Genomic DNA, 18,172 nt, shown 5'->3' on the forward strand with positions numbered 1-18,172 from the left:
TAGTAGTAACTTATTTACTAAACAAAGCTGATTACCAGAATTCAATATTTTTCCCCCAATTGAATTTAAATAAGGCAAGTTAAATACAGAAATTACCTAAACATGTCAAAAAACTTGTGTTAATTAGGCAAGGATCCAAGCACTCACTGCTACTTCAGGTTAGTGAGACCATAATATGATTCCAGTTGAGAGAGATTCAATCAGTACAATGGTTAGGAGTTACTGCTAGCTCTGCAAACCTCAGCCTCCTGTCTCATGATCTTTCTCTTGTTTCCTGGCTCTCTCATTTAATCGGGTCAAAAACAACAAAAAGATCTGACAGTAAGTTATACTTAAACGGAAATGTTTCTTGTACCTGTTAAATTCCTTTAGCAGCTATCTTTTCTTGGCAGATAACTTCATAACAATGACAGGGCTTTCACAAAAGTACTGCTTTCAGAAAATCTGTACTCAAAGTCTCAGGAGAACTAATCTTAATCAAACAGAAGTGTGCAACAGACCAAGGACCAAGCAAATCATGTGCCATTCATCTGATTCTCATTCATCTATTGCACAATACACATGTTCAGCTGTAAAACTGAATGACTCCTTTGGCAGCACCACAAGGTCAAATACTTTTAATGTGTTCACTCAGGGATCTCCAGCTGCTAGTCAAGCAAAACAAAGCTAAACAAAACCAAAACAACACTCCCGTAAATCTATAATAAGCTAGAGTAGATCACTCTTTGTGATAACAGTACATCACTACTATCTTGCCTTTTTCATTTCCAGGAGCCCCGATGTAGCTTTTTTATTTAAAAAGAGCCCTAATTTTTCAGCAGTTGAGATTCTGTGCCTAGAATCTTCCATACACTGGCATTCCTTTTAACCTCTGGAACTAGGGAGAATCAGTATAATCCTTTTTTGTGCCATGGTTCTTCAAGTATTTAAATTTAATTTTCACTACATAAGTATAAGGTTACATACAGTTTATTTTTCCAGGTTAATACAATTGGAAATGTAAATTATTTTGCAATAATTCACCATCATAGTTACCCTTCTTTGAAAATATTGTCAATAAATCCTTCTTCTAGTCTTCCTAATGAGTAAGTTAAGTCGGAATACAATTGGTCTCTTCCTTTTTTTATTCATGAAAATATATTTTATTAATGTGGTGAAATACTGCATTGATTTTCTTGATAACCACATCACACTTTTAATGCATACTGAACAACAAACACAATTCAGAGATCTTCTTATAAGAATTCTGAAGCCACATGTCACCCTAATTTTCATCTTTTTTAAAGACTTATTTACTTATTTTAGAGAGAGAGAGTGAGCAGGGGGAGGGGCAGAGGGAAAGAGTGGGAGAGAAGCAGACCCCTGGCTAAGCGTGAGCCCGATGCAAAAACTCAATCCCACAACTGTAAGATCATGACCTGAGCAGAAATCAAGAGTTGGAGGCTTAACTGACTGAGCCACCCAGGCAGCCCTCATCATTGTTTTTTTTTTTTTTTTTTTTTAATGTAAGTGTAGGAGTTTATTTAACTTTCATTTTGTTAGGTTTAATTCAAAATTTCCAGAGTGAGGTGTGTTTGAATTCAGATGCCTTCACTCAGCACATTAGGTATTCTTCTACGTGTCCAAGCCTTTTATTAACTACAGCTTGGCAAGATTGTTTCCTAATTATTATTATGAAGGAAGTGAAGTGCAGACTCCTGTGGCATGGCCTCAAGATCCCTGTCTTCCCGCTTACACTGGTCCATAAAGGACAAGCTAATAAATTTTCCTAAATAATTCGATGGGGAATAGGCTGACTATCTTTTTACAATAAGCATAAAGTCCTAGCTCACTGGAAACTAACCCATCCTGAAATACTTAGTTAAATGGAGATTTGTTATATAACGTGATTCATTCTAGGCTTTGGCTTCAATTTCTGTACTTCTTTTCATTCCTCACTTTTCAAATGGGTTGTTATTCATTTTAGCATGAATGCTCTGACATACCTATGATTTAAGTAATAAGCAAGTGCTGAGATTTCTTTTTTAAAGAGAATCTAGAGGTATTTGGAGACTCCCCCTTTCATGTAGCTTCTGAAGTCCTTCTAAGTATTTTTTCCTTAATATGATCAGCATTATAGTAAGCAACTAGATCAAAAAGAAAAAATAAAATACAGAGAAGTTAAGGGGAAACTGTGGCCATATGAAGCTAACCAGATTATCAGGGTATGAAAATTTCTAGTACCTGAGAGAATTCTCACAGAACTGCTAAGGCTGACAGGCCACCCATCTTTAAGCCACGTAATCGAAGGCAGGGGAATTCCTGAAGCTTCACAAGTCAGAGACACAGAGTTCTTTTCCACAACACTGATATTTTCAGGTATCCCATGGTTTCCTATGATGCTTGGAGGGGCTATATGATAAAACAGACAAGAAAAGGAAAAGAAGTTAACTAACATATATCAAACACCAAATCCTTAACAGCCTATGGTTAATAATAAGACCTCTATTTCTTGGTCAACAGTAAGCAAAATAAGCAATCACAACAATTAGCTTATTAGAAGTAGCAGTATTTTTAGTCTGACATTCCTGGAAGTAAAAATGTCCCTTCTTCCCCACTCATAGCAGTAAATGACTTTCATACTGTTATTTTATTGGTAGTGAATGATTTTCTATGACTCACTCATCTTGTCTGGTAAATCTCTAATATGAATTCATGACCTTCTTATAGGCAGAGTTTTCTAAAAAAACAATCCGAATCCTAAAAATTAAAAGTAGCCTAACAAAAGAGAGACTTAATATTGAAACTTCTTCTCTTTTATATTCTGATTATGTTTGCTTTGGCTCACACGTTTGCTACAAATTAAAAATATTAGTACTGGAATTTGTGCATGTCCTAATTGGATTCAAGTTATAAAATTGTGCCTATTAAAATTACCATTGTTTCTGTAGATTTATAAATCGCAGGGGTGGCTGGGTGGCTCAGTTGGTTAAGTATCTGACTTTTGATCTCAGCTCAGGGTTGTGAGTTCAAGCCCCCATGAGTTTAAAAAAAATGTAATACCTAAAGATTCTACCCAAAAACTGTCAGAATAAATGAATTCATTAAAGTAGCAGGATATAAAATCAATACACAAAATCTACTGCATTTCTATAAATTAATAATGAAGTCCCAGAAAGTGCAATTAAGAAAACAATCTCATTTACAATTGTATCAAAAAAGAATAAAATACATAGGAATAAATTAACCACAGAAGTGAAAGACCTGTATGTTAAAGACTATGAGACAATAATGAAAGAAATCGAAGAAGGCACATAAAAGTATTGAGGAATTAATATTATCAAAATGTCCATACTACCCAAAGTAACCTATTTTGTAATGCAATCCCTATCAAAACTCCAATGGCATTTTCCACAGAAATAGAATAAATAATACTAAAATTTATATGGCGCCTTAGAAGACCCCAAATAGCTAAAGCAATCTTGAGAAAGAAAGCCGGAAGCATTATGCTCTCTAAATTTAAACTATTCTACAAAGCTATAGTAATTAAATCAGTGTGGTATTGGCATAAAAACAAACACGTAAATCAATGGTACAGAGAATAGAGAACCTGGAAATAAACCCACTCAAACACAGTCAATTAATTTACAACAAAAGAGCCAGGAATATCTGATGGGGAAAAGACAGTCTCTTCAATGAATGGTGCTGGGAAAATTGCATAGCAAAATGCAAAAGAATGAAATTGGACCACTATCTTACACCATTCATAAAAATGAACTCAAATGGATTAAAGACTTGAAAATAAGATCTAAAAGCATAAAGCTCCTAGAAGAAAACATAAGCCCCTTGACACTGGTCTTGGAGAAGATTTTTCAAATGTGACACCAAAGGCAAAAAGCAACAAAAGCAAAAATAAACTACTGGGACTATATCAAAGTAAAAGGCTTCTGCACAACAAAGGAAACAACAAAATGAGAAGGTAACCTACTGAATGGGAGAAAATACTTGTAAATTCATATACCTGATAGGGGGCTAATATCAAAAATATATAAAGAACCCATACAATTCATTAGTCCAAAACAATCAATTAAAAATAGGCAAAGGCTATGAATAGCCATTTTTCCAAAAAAGACTTATAGATGGCTAAAAGGTATATGAAAAGGTACTCAACATTATTAATCAACAGTGAATGCAAATCAAAAGCACAATGTGCTATCACCTCACATCTTTTAAAATGGCTTTTATCAAGAAGATGAAAGTTAACAAGCAAAGAGAAAAGAGAAAAGAGAATCCTTGGGCCCTGCTGGTGGAACTGTAAATTGATGCAGCCACTGCTGGTAAACAGGTTTTTTGAGTTTCCTCAAAAAATTAAAAATAGAACCACCATATGATTCAGTAATTTTACTTCTAGGTATTTATATGAAGAAAATGAAAACACTAAGTTAAAAAGATATGTGCACCCCCATGTTCATCACAGCATTATTTACAATAGCCAAGCAATGGAAACAACCCATGTCCATCAATGGATGAATAAAGAAATTAAAGGATATATATGTGCAATGGATTATTGTTCAGTTGTAAACAAAATTTTGCCATTTAAAACAACATGGAAGTACCTCAAGGGTATTATGCTGAGTGAAATAAGTGAGACAAAAAGATAAATACTGTATGATTTCTCTTAGATGTGGAATCTAAAAACAAACAAATAAATATAGCCAAGTTCATAGAGAACAGTGGGGGTGGGTAAGCTATTTTTGTTTTTGGTTTAAATAAACTGATTTTTTTAAACTAAAATTGCAATTTAAATTACAGGCATACAAATGGCTGTCCCCAAGTATATATATGTTTGGTCTATTTCTATTGACATTTATGGCTCATTAATTAGAATATTAAAGCTGACTTCAGTACAACTCATGAGCAACTGATGTTGAGTCAGTAAACTCTAAGGAACCTAGACATATACTAACTAAGACAGCAAATTTGGAAAACAAAGAATCAAGGAATAGTACTTGGGATAGTATTGGTTCAAAAGCACTTGAAGAAGATAATTAGACAATTAAATATACTTTACTATGCACTTTTCTAAGAGAAAATCCAATTATATGCCTGTTTCAGCAAAGTAAGAAATGGGAGGTCAGGCAAAGAAGGATAATTGATGAGACTGGTGCAGAGAAAAGGTATATATGAAGAAAATCATAGACTGTAAATAAAAAACCCAACATTGAAGGCTTGCATTTCCCATCTGGGATGCTACAGATTACAACGGCCAGTGGATAGACTTATTGAGCTTCTGTATACTTACTATGTACACTTAAGTCATATTTTCTGTCAGTCATTCCTGCTACATTCACAGCAACACACACATAACGGCCTGTGTCAGATATATGAATGTTCTTCAGCTGAAGGATGCGACCCTCATCCAATATTTCCATTCCCCTTCCCTTGGTCAAAGGACGGCCATCTTTCATCCAGGTCACTTTAGGTTGAGGAATGCCCTGCACCTCACACTCCAAGGAAATACTCTTCCCTCGAGTAACAATAATTTCAGTAGGGTGGTTGCCACTATTGGATATAGTTGGCCGAACTGAAAAAAAAGAAGAAAAAGAAGAAAAAGAGAAAATAGTGAAATAGTAAGGTTTCAAATCTTGCATAGGAATTTTTATCAGCCATCAAATTCATTTTTGATGTTGAAATATTAACTACTGAAGAAAGGACCCAGGGCTAACAGACATGGCATTGCTATATTGAGAGGTGGACTTCCTTTCCAATGTTTCAAAAATGTGTCTGTGCTTAGAATAAAGGTATCAACACTGTAAGAAAAGAATTCTGTTTGTTACTTTCCCTGATTTTTAACAAGTTATACAACACTTGAACTTATCACTCATAGCTCTAATTTATAGAAGCCTTCCTAGTACTAACAAAATAGGTATGGTAGCCTTGCTCATAATCAATTCCTTTCTTCCTTCTACCATCCACTATAGGAGTTGGAAAAGCTGAGACTATTTCTCTGAAACCTGAGGTGGCCACATGAATCAATTCAGGCCTATGAAATCTAAATAAAGATCTGCTTGGTAGGCATGAGGGCTAAAGGAAATGGGCTTGGAATTTTTTTGCTGTTTTGATGAAAAGAAAACATACCACGCCTTACCCTTATTTTTGCCTTCACTGTGAACTTGATACGGTTGCAGCAATGATCTTGAGACCACCAAGTTAAGAACAGGAGAATCCTAGTTCTCCTGTCTTGGTATAAGTAAGGTACTGCCTAACTCCAGGAACTGCCAACCTCAGGCTTTCTCATTCTAAGAGAAAATAAGTCTCTAATTGGTTAAGTCACTAATCACCAGTTATTCTGTAGTTTTGCAGCTGAATTTACCTAACTGATACTTATTCTAAGAAAAAAAGGCCAATTCTAATACATAGGTGTGTGGGGGAATAAAATGGGCCAGCATTAGTAATCTTGTGTTCTAGTGCCAGTCCTACTATTATCAAGCCATGTGACCTTGGTCGTTCATGGAAACCTCTCTTGGGCTTAGATTACTACATATGCAAAATATAGGCAATAATATTGTTTCATATCATAGCTCATGTAAAGGTTAAATGAGATAATGCAAATATTCAAAACACTTTAAAATCTTATACAAATAAAATGTTCTTTAAAATGAGGTATTTGGGATCCCTGGGTGGCGCAGCGGTTTGGCGCCTGCCTTTGGCTCAGGGCGCGATCCTGGAGACCCAGGATCGAATCCCACATCGGGCTCCCGGTGCATGGAGCCTGCTTCTCCCTCTGCCTATGTCTCTATGTCTCTGCGCCTCTCTCTCTCTCTCTGTGACTATCATAAATAAATAAAAATTTTAAAAAAATAAATAAAATGAGGTATTTTCGCATTTTACAAATATACCCTATGATACAATGCCATCTCTCCCCATTCCACACATCCACTATCCTGCCCCCAATACATTGCAACCACACTGATGTGTGTTCTATCAGCATGCTGATGCAGAGTGCACAGCTGTATTGCTAAGTGAATGACAGAAATAAACAATTGCTCTTTGTTTATGTGAGCACAATTCAAACATGTGAGTCTTATGATAGGTATATTATAACCATATTGCCTTGAATGTATCTTAAAGATATAAAGAAAAAGCAAAAAGAAAAGGCAGAAAGATTAAAAGAAAGTCTGGCTCATCAATAACTTACTGTAAACTTGCAGACTGTAGTCTTTCTTTGCAGTTCCAGCAACATTCGATGCCACACATGTATAGAGCCCTGCATCAGATTTTTCAGCAACTGAGATCTGTAACTGTCTGCCTCCAGAGAAAGTTCTGACTCGCCCTGCAGAATCAGGCAGCACAGGCGAGCCTGCAAAGAAGACAAAATAGCAGAATACGAAGCAAAAATATGTAGCATTTTGTGTACATACTCTGATAAATAAGTTTATTTACATCTTAGCTCGAGTACCTAAAAGGAAGATGATACTGTAAAATAATCCTATGCAAAAAGAAGCGGAGGAGCAGGAGGAAGAGGAGACATTATCAAGATTATCTTCTCCAAATTTTTCTTTCAATCAGCATTGCATTTGAAAGCATACTTAGAAAAATAACATAAAATCATAAAACAGTAAGACAAAATGATTTTAAAAATACAGATGATCTGATACTTAAGGATACAAATAAATATTTGTTGATGAATAAACAGAAAATTTGTTCAACTACAGAATTCCATCTTCACATACATTGCATAGCTGTCACAAATATAGCAAAAATGTCATAGAAAGTATTTTTTAAAGTTTACTCTAAAGAAGAAAAAAGAATTCTTTGAATGGTGGACTCTTGATCATTATAGCCACCCTGTAATGCATTAGATTATAAAGCAATCAACTAATACAGATAATTAATTTTTTTATGGAGAACAGTTTCAAAACTGAGTATTTTCAGCTCGATAAAGTGTTATCACATGCTACACATTTAATATAAAGCAATCATGCTATCTAGTATTTTAGTATGCAAACCCCAGGGAAGTTTGTCTATAAACTGATCTGTTTGTCAAACAAAATATAAATTCATGTAACATTTATATTTAATTTTATAAATGCTGATGATGAATACTGACCTCTCTTCTTCCAAATGAGATTTGGGGGTGGAATACCACTTGATTCACACAATAAACTAATGAGATTCCCTTCAATGACTGTAAGTTGAGCAGGTTCATCAGAACCATAAATACTTGGTGGTACTGAAAGATGAAAAAAAAAAAGAAAAAATACTATTTTTACATTGACTTAACATAAAATTTCCTAATACTTTACATTTAAAAAAAAGGTTTCTTTTTTTTAATTTTTAATTTTTTATTTATTTATGATAGTCACACACACAGAGAGAGAGAGAGGCAGAGACATAGGCAGAGGGAGAAGCAGGCTCCATGCACTGGGAGCCTGATGTGGGACTCGATCCCGGGTCTCCAGGATCGCGCCCTGGGCCAAAGGCAGGCGCCAAACCGCTGCGCCACCCAGGGATCCCCAAAAAAAGGTTTCCAATCAAATGACACAAGGAAATAATTAGCACTTGAGGCTGACATATCAATACCATATTATAAGTCAACTGTAAGATGTAGAATAAATACCTATTAGCAGACTTCTTGTTCTCATAGATAGAAGCTTAATTAATACATATATTCAGAGTGGCATACAAAGAAGCTAATGCATTGTAGATAATTAGACTTCTTGCATCAAAAAGCTAAAGCATCTACCAAATTTACACTTAACCGTCAGTCGTGCTCAGCCAGTTTTGATGTCTCAGATACTGAACAGAACTGGAAAACACCAGGTTTACAACATTATTTTACGGGACAGACACAGGGGTTTGATCTAAGAAATGGATATGTTACATCTTCTAGAATGCACAACCTTCCTCCTCACTGTCCTTCAGCTTCCCTTTGGGAGCTTTAAGTGAACCCTGACTACCACCACACTTCTCTCAAGGAGTCTGAGTCTGCCTTTGCTGGCTGAACTCTCCCTTCATTTTGCTTCTCTGGCTGCAGTATGGTGTGGGAGCTTGTTCTCCCAAGCTCCTGGGAGTTGATGAGTGGGGGGAGAATTCAACTCACCCTCAATGCCTTCCAGGCATTATTCAACTTCAACTGGCCCCATGTGAAAACCTATTCCTTTGAGGCTCATGCCACCAATTTACTTGTCTTTCTCCCTCACCATCATCTATGAACTCACCATTCTTTTTGTATTAACTGAACAGCCTGGTACTTGTTTTTATCCTTCCCCTTCACATGGAGACCTGGCATTCTTCTGTATGAACTCAACATCTACATGTCTATCCAATCTAACCATCATGGCTTACACCCGTCCTTGATCTCCTCATCCTTTCTCCACCATGTTCATCATCTAGAATGTGCTCTACTGCTCTGTCCTTATAGCTCTTTTACTCAATTATTCCCAATTCTCATTTCATCAACCTAATTGAATCTCAAGTCTTTTCACCTCTCAAAAACCTCCCAATCCAGCTGCCTAAATCTTGTTTACTGGCTCTCCAGCTTAGATTTCATGATCAATAATTTCAACTACTCCTTTGCCAATAATCCTAACTACCTTTGCCAATAATACTAACTACTTCCTATTTTACAACACCCTTCTTCTGGATGAATACTACAGTTTATTCAGAAAACTCGGAAAACTTGGCAGAAGAAAATGACAGATGGAAAACTCAGCAGAAGAAAATGACAATTACATAGATTGCCATCACTATAAGTTCATCATGTCCAACCTCAATTCCACCCTCCTCTACTCCCATGGCTTCCATCGACACAAATACTTGCAAATCTGTATTTGTAAAGCAGACCCCATCTGAGGTCCAGATTTTTATACCTGACCATTAACTATCTCAACGTGGATGCCTTTCAAACTTGACTTGCCCACAACTGAACTCAGTTACCTTTGTTCCTTCTCTGAGGGAAGGACACTGCTATCCACACGGCCTAGTTGGCCAACTCGTACTGACATCCATCCTTTACTCTTCTTGTGTTCACACCTCTCCATGTAATCAATTAATCCTGTTAATTCAATTTCTTAAATACTACTAGAGTTGATCTGTTTTATTCCCCAAATATGGATCTGACACCTTAGTCCTTCTCAAAATCATGTTAACAGTACTCAATTGCCTCAAGAATCAAATCCATCTTTAAAATTTGTTTTAGGGGTCCTTTTCAATCTGCCCCTTTTAACCTTTCCTACCTAATATCTTCTTATTCTCCACTTCACCACACCAGGCTCCATAGTGAATGATGCCTAGTTCAATGAATGCAGACAGTATTCTCCAGGTCTTGGTTCTATCCCCTTTTGAGAGCTAATGCCTGCACATCCTTAGAATCTCAGTTAGATGTCATAAATCCTGATATGTCTTCTCACAAATACTCCCATAAAATCTCTTAGGAGATTTAATTTTAATTGGCTATTTAAAGTAAAGATATTTCTGCAGCAGCAGACTACATGTTCTGTGAGACCAGTGTCTTTGTCTTTCTCATCAACCTCTCTATGCCTGCATGAAGCATAGTGACTAGAACAGAGAGACACATCATTAATATTTTTTTGAGTGACTCTATCCTTGATGTATCAACTTTCTCCCCCTATCATTTATTATTATATCTACCATAAACTACTTTCCATTATTTAATTGCTTTTAAGAGGCATTCATCTTATTTGTAAACTACACTTTGCAGTTTATGTCTAATTTCATTTCTCTGCAATATATGACATTATTCATTTATTCACCTACCCACCCATCTATGTCCAATTTATTTGTTGTCTATGTTTTTTCTTTTGGAAACACTACTGTCCTTAGTTTTCAAGACACACGTTTTCCCTCACCTCTTTCACTGCTTCTTCTCAGTTTCTCATTTGTGTCTTTTTTTCTGTCTCTTTTCTTATATGGTACATGTGAGAGTCATTCTACAATACTCTTCTGTACACACTCTTATTCTCTAAGGGACCTCAACTGCCACATATATAATCATGTCTCCAAGTTTATATTTAAAATATTTTCTGTCTCTCTCTCTCTCTCTTCAAATTATAAGCTTCTATTTTTTTCTGCATTGAGGACAGCTTCACATGGACACTCTACAGCTATCTTCAAGATAGCATCACAATAATGAATTTATCACCTCACTTTCTAACTGATCATCTCTCCTAATTTTTCTTCTTTTCAACCTTTACTTGACAACACCTAGTTCAGCATCTTGTCTATATTGGAAGTTATACAAATATTCTTCCTATTGGAAAGAGGTGAGAAAGAAAAGGAAGGAGTAATGGAGGAAGAAAAAGGATGGAAGGAGGCAGGGACATATGTTAATGACACATAACTAATATGTAGTAGATAAATTACCACCTAGTAAATTATACTATTTAAAGGTAAATTAATCTTTTATAAAAGAGTGAATAGCACCTCTCCTAATCTTCCTTAAAATTTTTTAAAAGGGTGATTTATCATTAACAAATCATTTTCTACATAAATACATGCTTTTAAAGTTTTAAAACATATTTTCTCTACACTGGAATCAAATTATTTCCTCTACCTATTTTTATTTTAAAAATGTGGTTTTGAATAAATTTTTACAAATCCAAGATAAATCTCAGCTCATTATCTCAGTAGCTAAAAAGTTTAAACAAATATCAAAATTAGGAGAGCATGACATGTTATAAATGAACTTAAAGAAGTAAATAACATAAAGGTGAATATGCTGGAAATGGGGGTACTTTTTAACAATTAGCATACAGTTGTAGCTGAAAAGTGATAATTCCTAAAAATTATCTTAATTGGTAACATACGGTAGAATTTCAAGCAAGGATAACTTTTCTAACTGGTCAGTAGAGTAATCCCACCTCCTATCAAGTGTGGGTGTTCTCTCTCACACACAGAATCCACATGCATGACTTGTCCTTTTGACTTATTTCAATTGATCATCAGTTCATGGAGAAAGATCAATCATTAGAAGATACTGGTTGTAAGAGCTAAAGGGAATAAGCTCAGGCAGGAGAGGAAAACCATTCCACATCAAAATTACACACACTTAGGATATGGAAGTCTATCTATAAGTGATCTTAAATTAATTACATATAATCACACTTACCCCAAATGTTGACATTATAGTTTTTCTCAGTTTTTCCAGCAACATTTGTTGCCTCACAGGTGTAGCGACCAGTGTCTTGAACTTGAGCATCTTCAATCTAAAAACAAAACCATGCTTTGAAACCTCAGTTTCTATTTCATAACTGGAGTTTTTCTATTGTTATTAGTGACTTCTTATTTTTCATGAGTATTCTAAAGATTTTCAAACATATAGAAAGGAGAGAGAATAGTAAAAATGTATGGCTATATGCACATCACCCACATTCAACACTTAAATCAACATTCAACAATTTTCATCTATATCATACTTTATTTTAATTATTATTAGTGACTGAAGGTCTAGAAAGGCATTTAAAATATAATTAAATAAAATCCAGATAAAATAGCAACAAAAAATCACAATTTCTGAATAAATTACTTAGGGCTTTAAAATAGATAATGTTTATATGTCTAGAATATTGTTTAGTAAAATAACACCTGTATTACTGGTTTATTACATGTTTTCTTCCTATACTGGGTTTGGCAAACTGCTCCTTTTTTTCAAATTTTTATTTTAATTCCAGTTGCAGTGCAATATTGGTTTTAGGAATAGAATTCAGTGATTCATCACCTACATACAACACCCAATGCTCATCATTACAAGTGCCCTCCTTAACATTCATCACCCATACCACAGCCACCTCCCTCCATCGACCCTCAGTTTATTCTCTTTCAGAGTCTCTGTTTCTCTCCCTCTCTCTCTTTTCCCTCTTCCATATGTTCATCTGTTTTGTGTCTTAAATTCCACATATGAATGAAATCATATGATATTTTATTTCTCTGACTTATTTTGCTTGGCATAATACATCCTAGCTCTACCCACATCACTGCAAATGGCAAGATTTCATTCTTTTTGATGGCTGAGTAATATTCCATTGTGTATATATACCATATCTTCAGTTGATGGACATCTAGGCTTTCTCCAGTTTGGCTATTGTTGATAATGCTGCTACAAACAGCAGGGTGCATGCAACCCTTCAAATCCATATTTTTGTATCCTGTGGGTAAATACTTAGTAGTGCAATTGTTGGATATTAAGGTAGTTCTATTTTTAACTTTTTGAGGAACCTCCATATGGTTTTCCAAAGCGGCTGTACCAGTTTGCCTTCCTACCAACAGTGTGAGAGGGTTCCCCTTTCTCCACATCTTCACTGATATCGTTTGTTTCTTGTGTTGTTGATTTTAGCTGTTCTGACAAGTGTAAAATGGTATCTCAACATGGTTTTGATTTATCTTTCCCTGATGATAAGTGATGTTGAGCATCTTTGCATCTGTCTGTAAGTCATCTAGATGCCTTCTTTGGAAAAATGTCTATTCATGTCTTCTGCTCATTTAACTGGATTATTTGTTTTTTGGGTGTTAAGTTATATCAGTTCTTTATATATTTTGGATACTAATCCTTCATCAGATATGTCATTTGCAAATATCTTCTCCCATTCTGTAGTCTATCTCTTAGTTTTGTTGATGGTTTCCTTTGCTGTGCAGAAGCTTTTTATTCTGACGAAGTCCCACTAGTTCATTTTTGCTTTTGCTTCCCTTGCCTCCAGTGACTTGTCTAATAAGAAGTTGCTATGGGGGCACCTGGGTGGCTCAGTTGGCTGAGTGTCTGACTCTTAGTTTTGACTCATGTCATGATTTCAAGGTCGTGGGATTGAGCCCCACATTGAGCTCTGTGCTCAGTGGGGAGTCTGCTTGGGATTCTCTACCTCTCCCTCTGCCTCTCCTCCCCATCTCAAATAAATATAAATCTTAAAAAAAAAGTTACAGGGATGCCTGGGTACCTCAGTGGTTGAGCATCTGCCTTCGGCCCAAGGTGTGATCCTCGAGTCCTGGGATTGAATTCCACATCAAGCTCCCTACATGGAATCTGCTTCTCTCTCTGCCTGTGTCTCTGCCTCTCTCTCTCTTTCTCTCTCTGCCTCTCATGAATAAATAAAATCTTTAAAAAAAGTTACTAAGGCCAAGGTTAAATCCTAGAGGATTTTGATGGTTTTCTGTCTCACAATTAGGTCTTCCATGGATTTTAAATTTATTTTTGTGTATGGTATAAGAAAGTGGTCTGCATGTTGCTGTCCAGTTTTCCCAACATCATTTGTTGAGACTGTCTTTCTTTTTTCCATTGGATATTCTTTCCTGCTTTGTTGAAGACTAATTAATCATATAGCTGTGAATCCATTTCTGTTCTGTTCCATTGTCTGGTTTTGTGCCAGTACCATACTGTCTTGATGACTATAGCTTTATAATATAGCTTGAAGTACAGAAATGTGATGCTTCCAGGTTTGCTTTTCTTTTATAGGACTGCTTTAGCTATTTGGGGTCTTTGATGGTTCCATACAAATTTTAGGATTGTTTGTTCTAGCTCTGTGAAAAAATGCTGGTGGTATTTTGATAGAGATTGTATTAAATGCGTAGATAGCTTTGAGCAGTAGAGACATCTTAAAATGTTTGTTCTTACAATCCATGAGCATGAATGTTTTTCCATTTTCCTTATATCCTTTTCAATTTCCTTCATAAGTGTCCTATATTTTTCAGAGTACAGATCTTACCTCTTTGGTTAGGTTTATTCCTAAGTATCTCATAGTTTTGGTGCAATTACAAATGGGATTGCTTCCTTGATTCATTTTTGTGCTGTTTATTGATGCATGGAAATACAACAAATTTCTGTACATTGATTATATACCTTGTGACTTTGCTGATTCATGTCATGCCTTAGTTCTATCAATTTTTGGGTCTTCCAGGTTTTCTACCTACAGTATGATGTCATCTACAAATAATGAGAGTTTGACTTCTTCCTCGACTATATGGATGCCTTTTATTTCTTTTTGTTGTTTAATTGCTAAGGCTAAGATTTCCAGCATGAGGTTAACTAGTACTGGTGAGAGTGGGCACCCTTGTCTTATTCCTGACCATAGGGGAACAGATCTTGTTTTTCCCCATTGAGGATGATGTTAACTGTGGGTCCTTTGTATATGATCTCTATGATATTGAAGTATGTTCCATTTATCTCTACTTTGTTGAGGATTTTTGTCCAGAAAGGATGCCGTATTTGTCAAATGCTTTTTCCCCATCTATTGACAGGGTCATATGGTTCTTATCTTTTCTTTTATTAATGTGGTGATTGACTTGTGAATATTGAACCATCCATGCAGCCCAGAAATAAATCCTACTTGGTCATGGTGAATAATTCTTTTAATGTACTGCTGAATTTGATTTGCTATTATTTTATTGAGTATTTTTGCATCTATATTCATTAGGGATATTGGCCTGTAATTCTCTTTTTAATTAGGGTCTTGGTCTAATTTTAGAATCAAAGTAATGCTGGCCTCATTGAAGGAATTTGGAAATTTTCCTTCCATTTCTATTTTTTGGAACAGTTTGTGAAGGACAGGTATTAGCTCTTATTTAAATGATTGGTAGAACTTCCCCCTGGGAAGCCATCTGGCCCTGGACTTTTGTTTGTTGGGAGATATTTGAGTACTGATTCAAATTTCTTTGCTGGTTATGGGTCCTGTTTCAGTTTTGGTAGTTTGTATGTTTCTAGTAATTTGTCCATTTCTTCCAGACTGCCCAGTTTGTTAGCATATAATTTTTCATAATATTATCTTATGATTATTTGTCCTTCTGTGGTGTTTGTTGTGTTTTGATAAGTCTTGGCCATAGCAACATTTTTCTATATAGATTTCCTGAAGCAAGGGAAATAAAGGCAAAAATAAACTACTGGGACTTCATCAAGATAGAAAGCTCTACACACCAAAGAAAACAACAAAACTCAAAGGCAACCTATGGAATGGGAGAAGATATTGGCAAATGACATATAAAGATATTATTGGGATGGAATATTATCTAGCCATAAATAAGAATAAAGTCTGGCTATTTGCAACAACATAGTTGGAGCTAGAGAATATAATACTAAATGAAAGAAATCTATCAGAAAAAGACAAATACCAAATGATTTTACTCATATCTGGAATTTAAGAATCAAGACAAATGAACAAATGGAAATAAAGAGAAATAAACAAACCAAGAAACAAGAGTCTTAACTATAGAGAGCAAACAGATGATTACTAGAATGGAGGTGGGTGGGGGAATGGGTGAAATATGGAAACATTGAATCACTACACTTAAAAGTACACCTGAAACTAATGCAACACTGTATGTTAACTATACTGGAATTAAAATAAAAACTTAAAAAAATTTATTGATTGCCTGGTGTGTTCCAGGCAAAATAAAACGGTAAGAATCTATTACTTTACCTGCTTGAAGATTTGCATGAATTGTTTTGGGTATAGGAGTTGATTTCTTCAGAGCACAGATCCCAATTGGTTTGGGAAGCCAGAAAAAAGATGATGGTGAAGATTCAATAGACCCGATTTCTTCACTGGTTTGAGAATTTTACCAGTTGATTTCTAGAGTTCTGGGTCTGCCTCTAAGCATGGCCAGTGCTTTTTGCTCTTCTCCCCCTATATAGCTCAACTGACTCATTCTACATGCTTCCTATCAGTTATTCTGGCCTTTCCTTCTTCACCCAGATCCTCTATTACAGATCATAATCCCTAAGGTCTCTACTTCATTGCCTCTAACACACTTCATATTCCCTCTCATTTTCTCCCACGCTTCTGCTCTCCTTATATAAGCTTCTCAGCTTCCTCTGTGTGGACACCATCATCCACTTCTCAAGACTCTCTTTGTATGTGAGTAATAGTCTTCCTTTACCAAGAAGCTATGTGGAATAATGGTTAGTAGCATGAGTTTTAAAGCTATACTCCCTGTATTCAAATCCCATTTCTGACACTTAGTAACTATGGACAGATTACTTAGCCATTCTTTCCCTTTCTTTCAATTTCTCTGTAGGGTTATTATGAACACTAGCTTACCTGCTTTCTTTAATCAGGCCCTTTGTCCCATTTACACATAAAAAGTCAAGGAGACTTCTAAGACTTCCAGGCAAACATAGCCTCCCCTTTTGCTATCCTCCTAAAATGTATTATCTGTACCATCCAAATAGTAATTAAGTAATTACTATAAGTAATGAGACTTCTAGTACTTATTGCATTTTCCATGGAATTGTTAATTTTCATATATTTATGCAATATTGGAAGAAACTGAGGGTAGGAAATATGTCTATATTTCACATGGTATGCAGAGCATCTAGAATGGGTGAATGACTAAAAATGAAGCACTCGTTACAAGAGTTCTATAATATTTTCCCAGAAGCATTTCTGGATGGCTTCTGGCTACAAATATGGATAGACAAATATCTAAATCTTACTAAGCATAAAATTTTAAAATACTACAAACCTTATTAATAAAAGGGTACCTAGAATTTTATACGATGAAATTAGAACACTTGTAGATGGGCAAGTTTAAAATCAAAGCCATGAGCTTAGGAATAATATAGGAAGTAAATGAATCTATAGCCTTACCTTTAACACACTTCCATTTTCAGAGATACTGAGGCCTGGTTTCTTCAGCAAGGGGCGGCCATCCTTTAACCAAGTCAAAGTAGGTGGTGGGATAGCATCACTCTGACATAGTAACTCCACAGACTGGCTAATGAGGACAGAGATGTTCTGTTCTTCTCCCATAATATTTGGTGGAACTAAGTGAAAGAAGGATTTTTCTTCAGGATAAAACAGGCCAGCACACTGCTTATCTTTATTAATCATCAGGACATACACAAATAAATTTATTAGTTCTTTTGAGATGCAGGATCACAATAATTCTAACATACCCTCTTTGCATTATTTGGCTTAGAATCAAGTATTAATAAATCCCTGATTAACATGTTCCTATTGAACAGAAATACTTTTCAATAACTTTTCATTTTAAGAAGTTTTAGAACTGGAAGTTCTCACCAAGTGCCTATTTCAGAAACTTTTTGAAATAGATGTTACTGCTTAAGATTTCCAAAGTAGTAAATTACTCATGAAACACTGGAAATAACAATAATTAAAAGCATACATACATTTTGAGATTTGTTTATATTTTTGCAAAAGAAAATAAATTTTATAGACACGGAGGCAAA

At 35.4% G+C, this 18,172-nt stretch overlaps 1 protein-coding gene across 4 annotated transcripts in view; it reads right to left on the bottom strand.

Moving 5' to 3' along the window:
• HMCN1 (hemicentin 1) overlaps positions 1-18,172 on the bottom strand; it is a 454,683-nt gene that overhangs the window by 128,659 nt on the left and 307,852 nt on the right. For all 4 annotated transcript variants that reach the window (XM_055319154.1, XM_055319153.1, XM_055319155.1 and 1 more), the window contains exons 41-46: positions 17,571-17,746; positions 12,110-12,206; positions 8,090-8,212; positions 7,178-7,339; positions 5,282-5,563; positions 2,224-2,391 (exon numbers count right to left, since the gene is read on the bottom strand). In XM_055319154.1, the coding sequence (XP_055175129.1) occupies positions 2,224-2,391; positions 5,282-5,563; positions 7,178-7,339; positions 8,090-8,212; positions 12,110-12,206; positions 17,571-17,746 (1,008 nt within the window). The remainder of the gene's footprint in view (positions 1-2,223; positions 2,392-5,281; positions 5,564-7,177; positions 7,340-8,089; positions 8,213-12,109; positions 12,207-17,570; positions 17,747-18,172) is intronic.

Source organism: Nyctereutes procyonoides, unplaced genomic scaffold, assembly GCF_905146905.1.
Source record: "Nyctereutes procyonoides isolate TBG_1078 unplaced genomic scaffold, NYPRO_anot_genome, whole genome shotgun sequence".
Classification (NCBI taxonomy): Eukaryota; Metazoa; Chordata; class Mammalia; order Carnivora; family Canidae; genus Nyctereutes; species Nyctereutes procyonoides.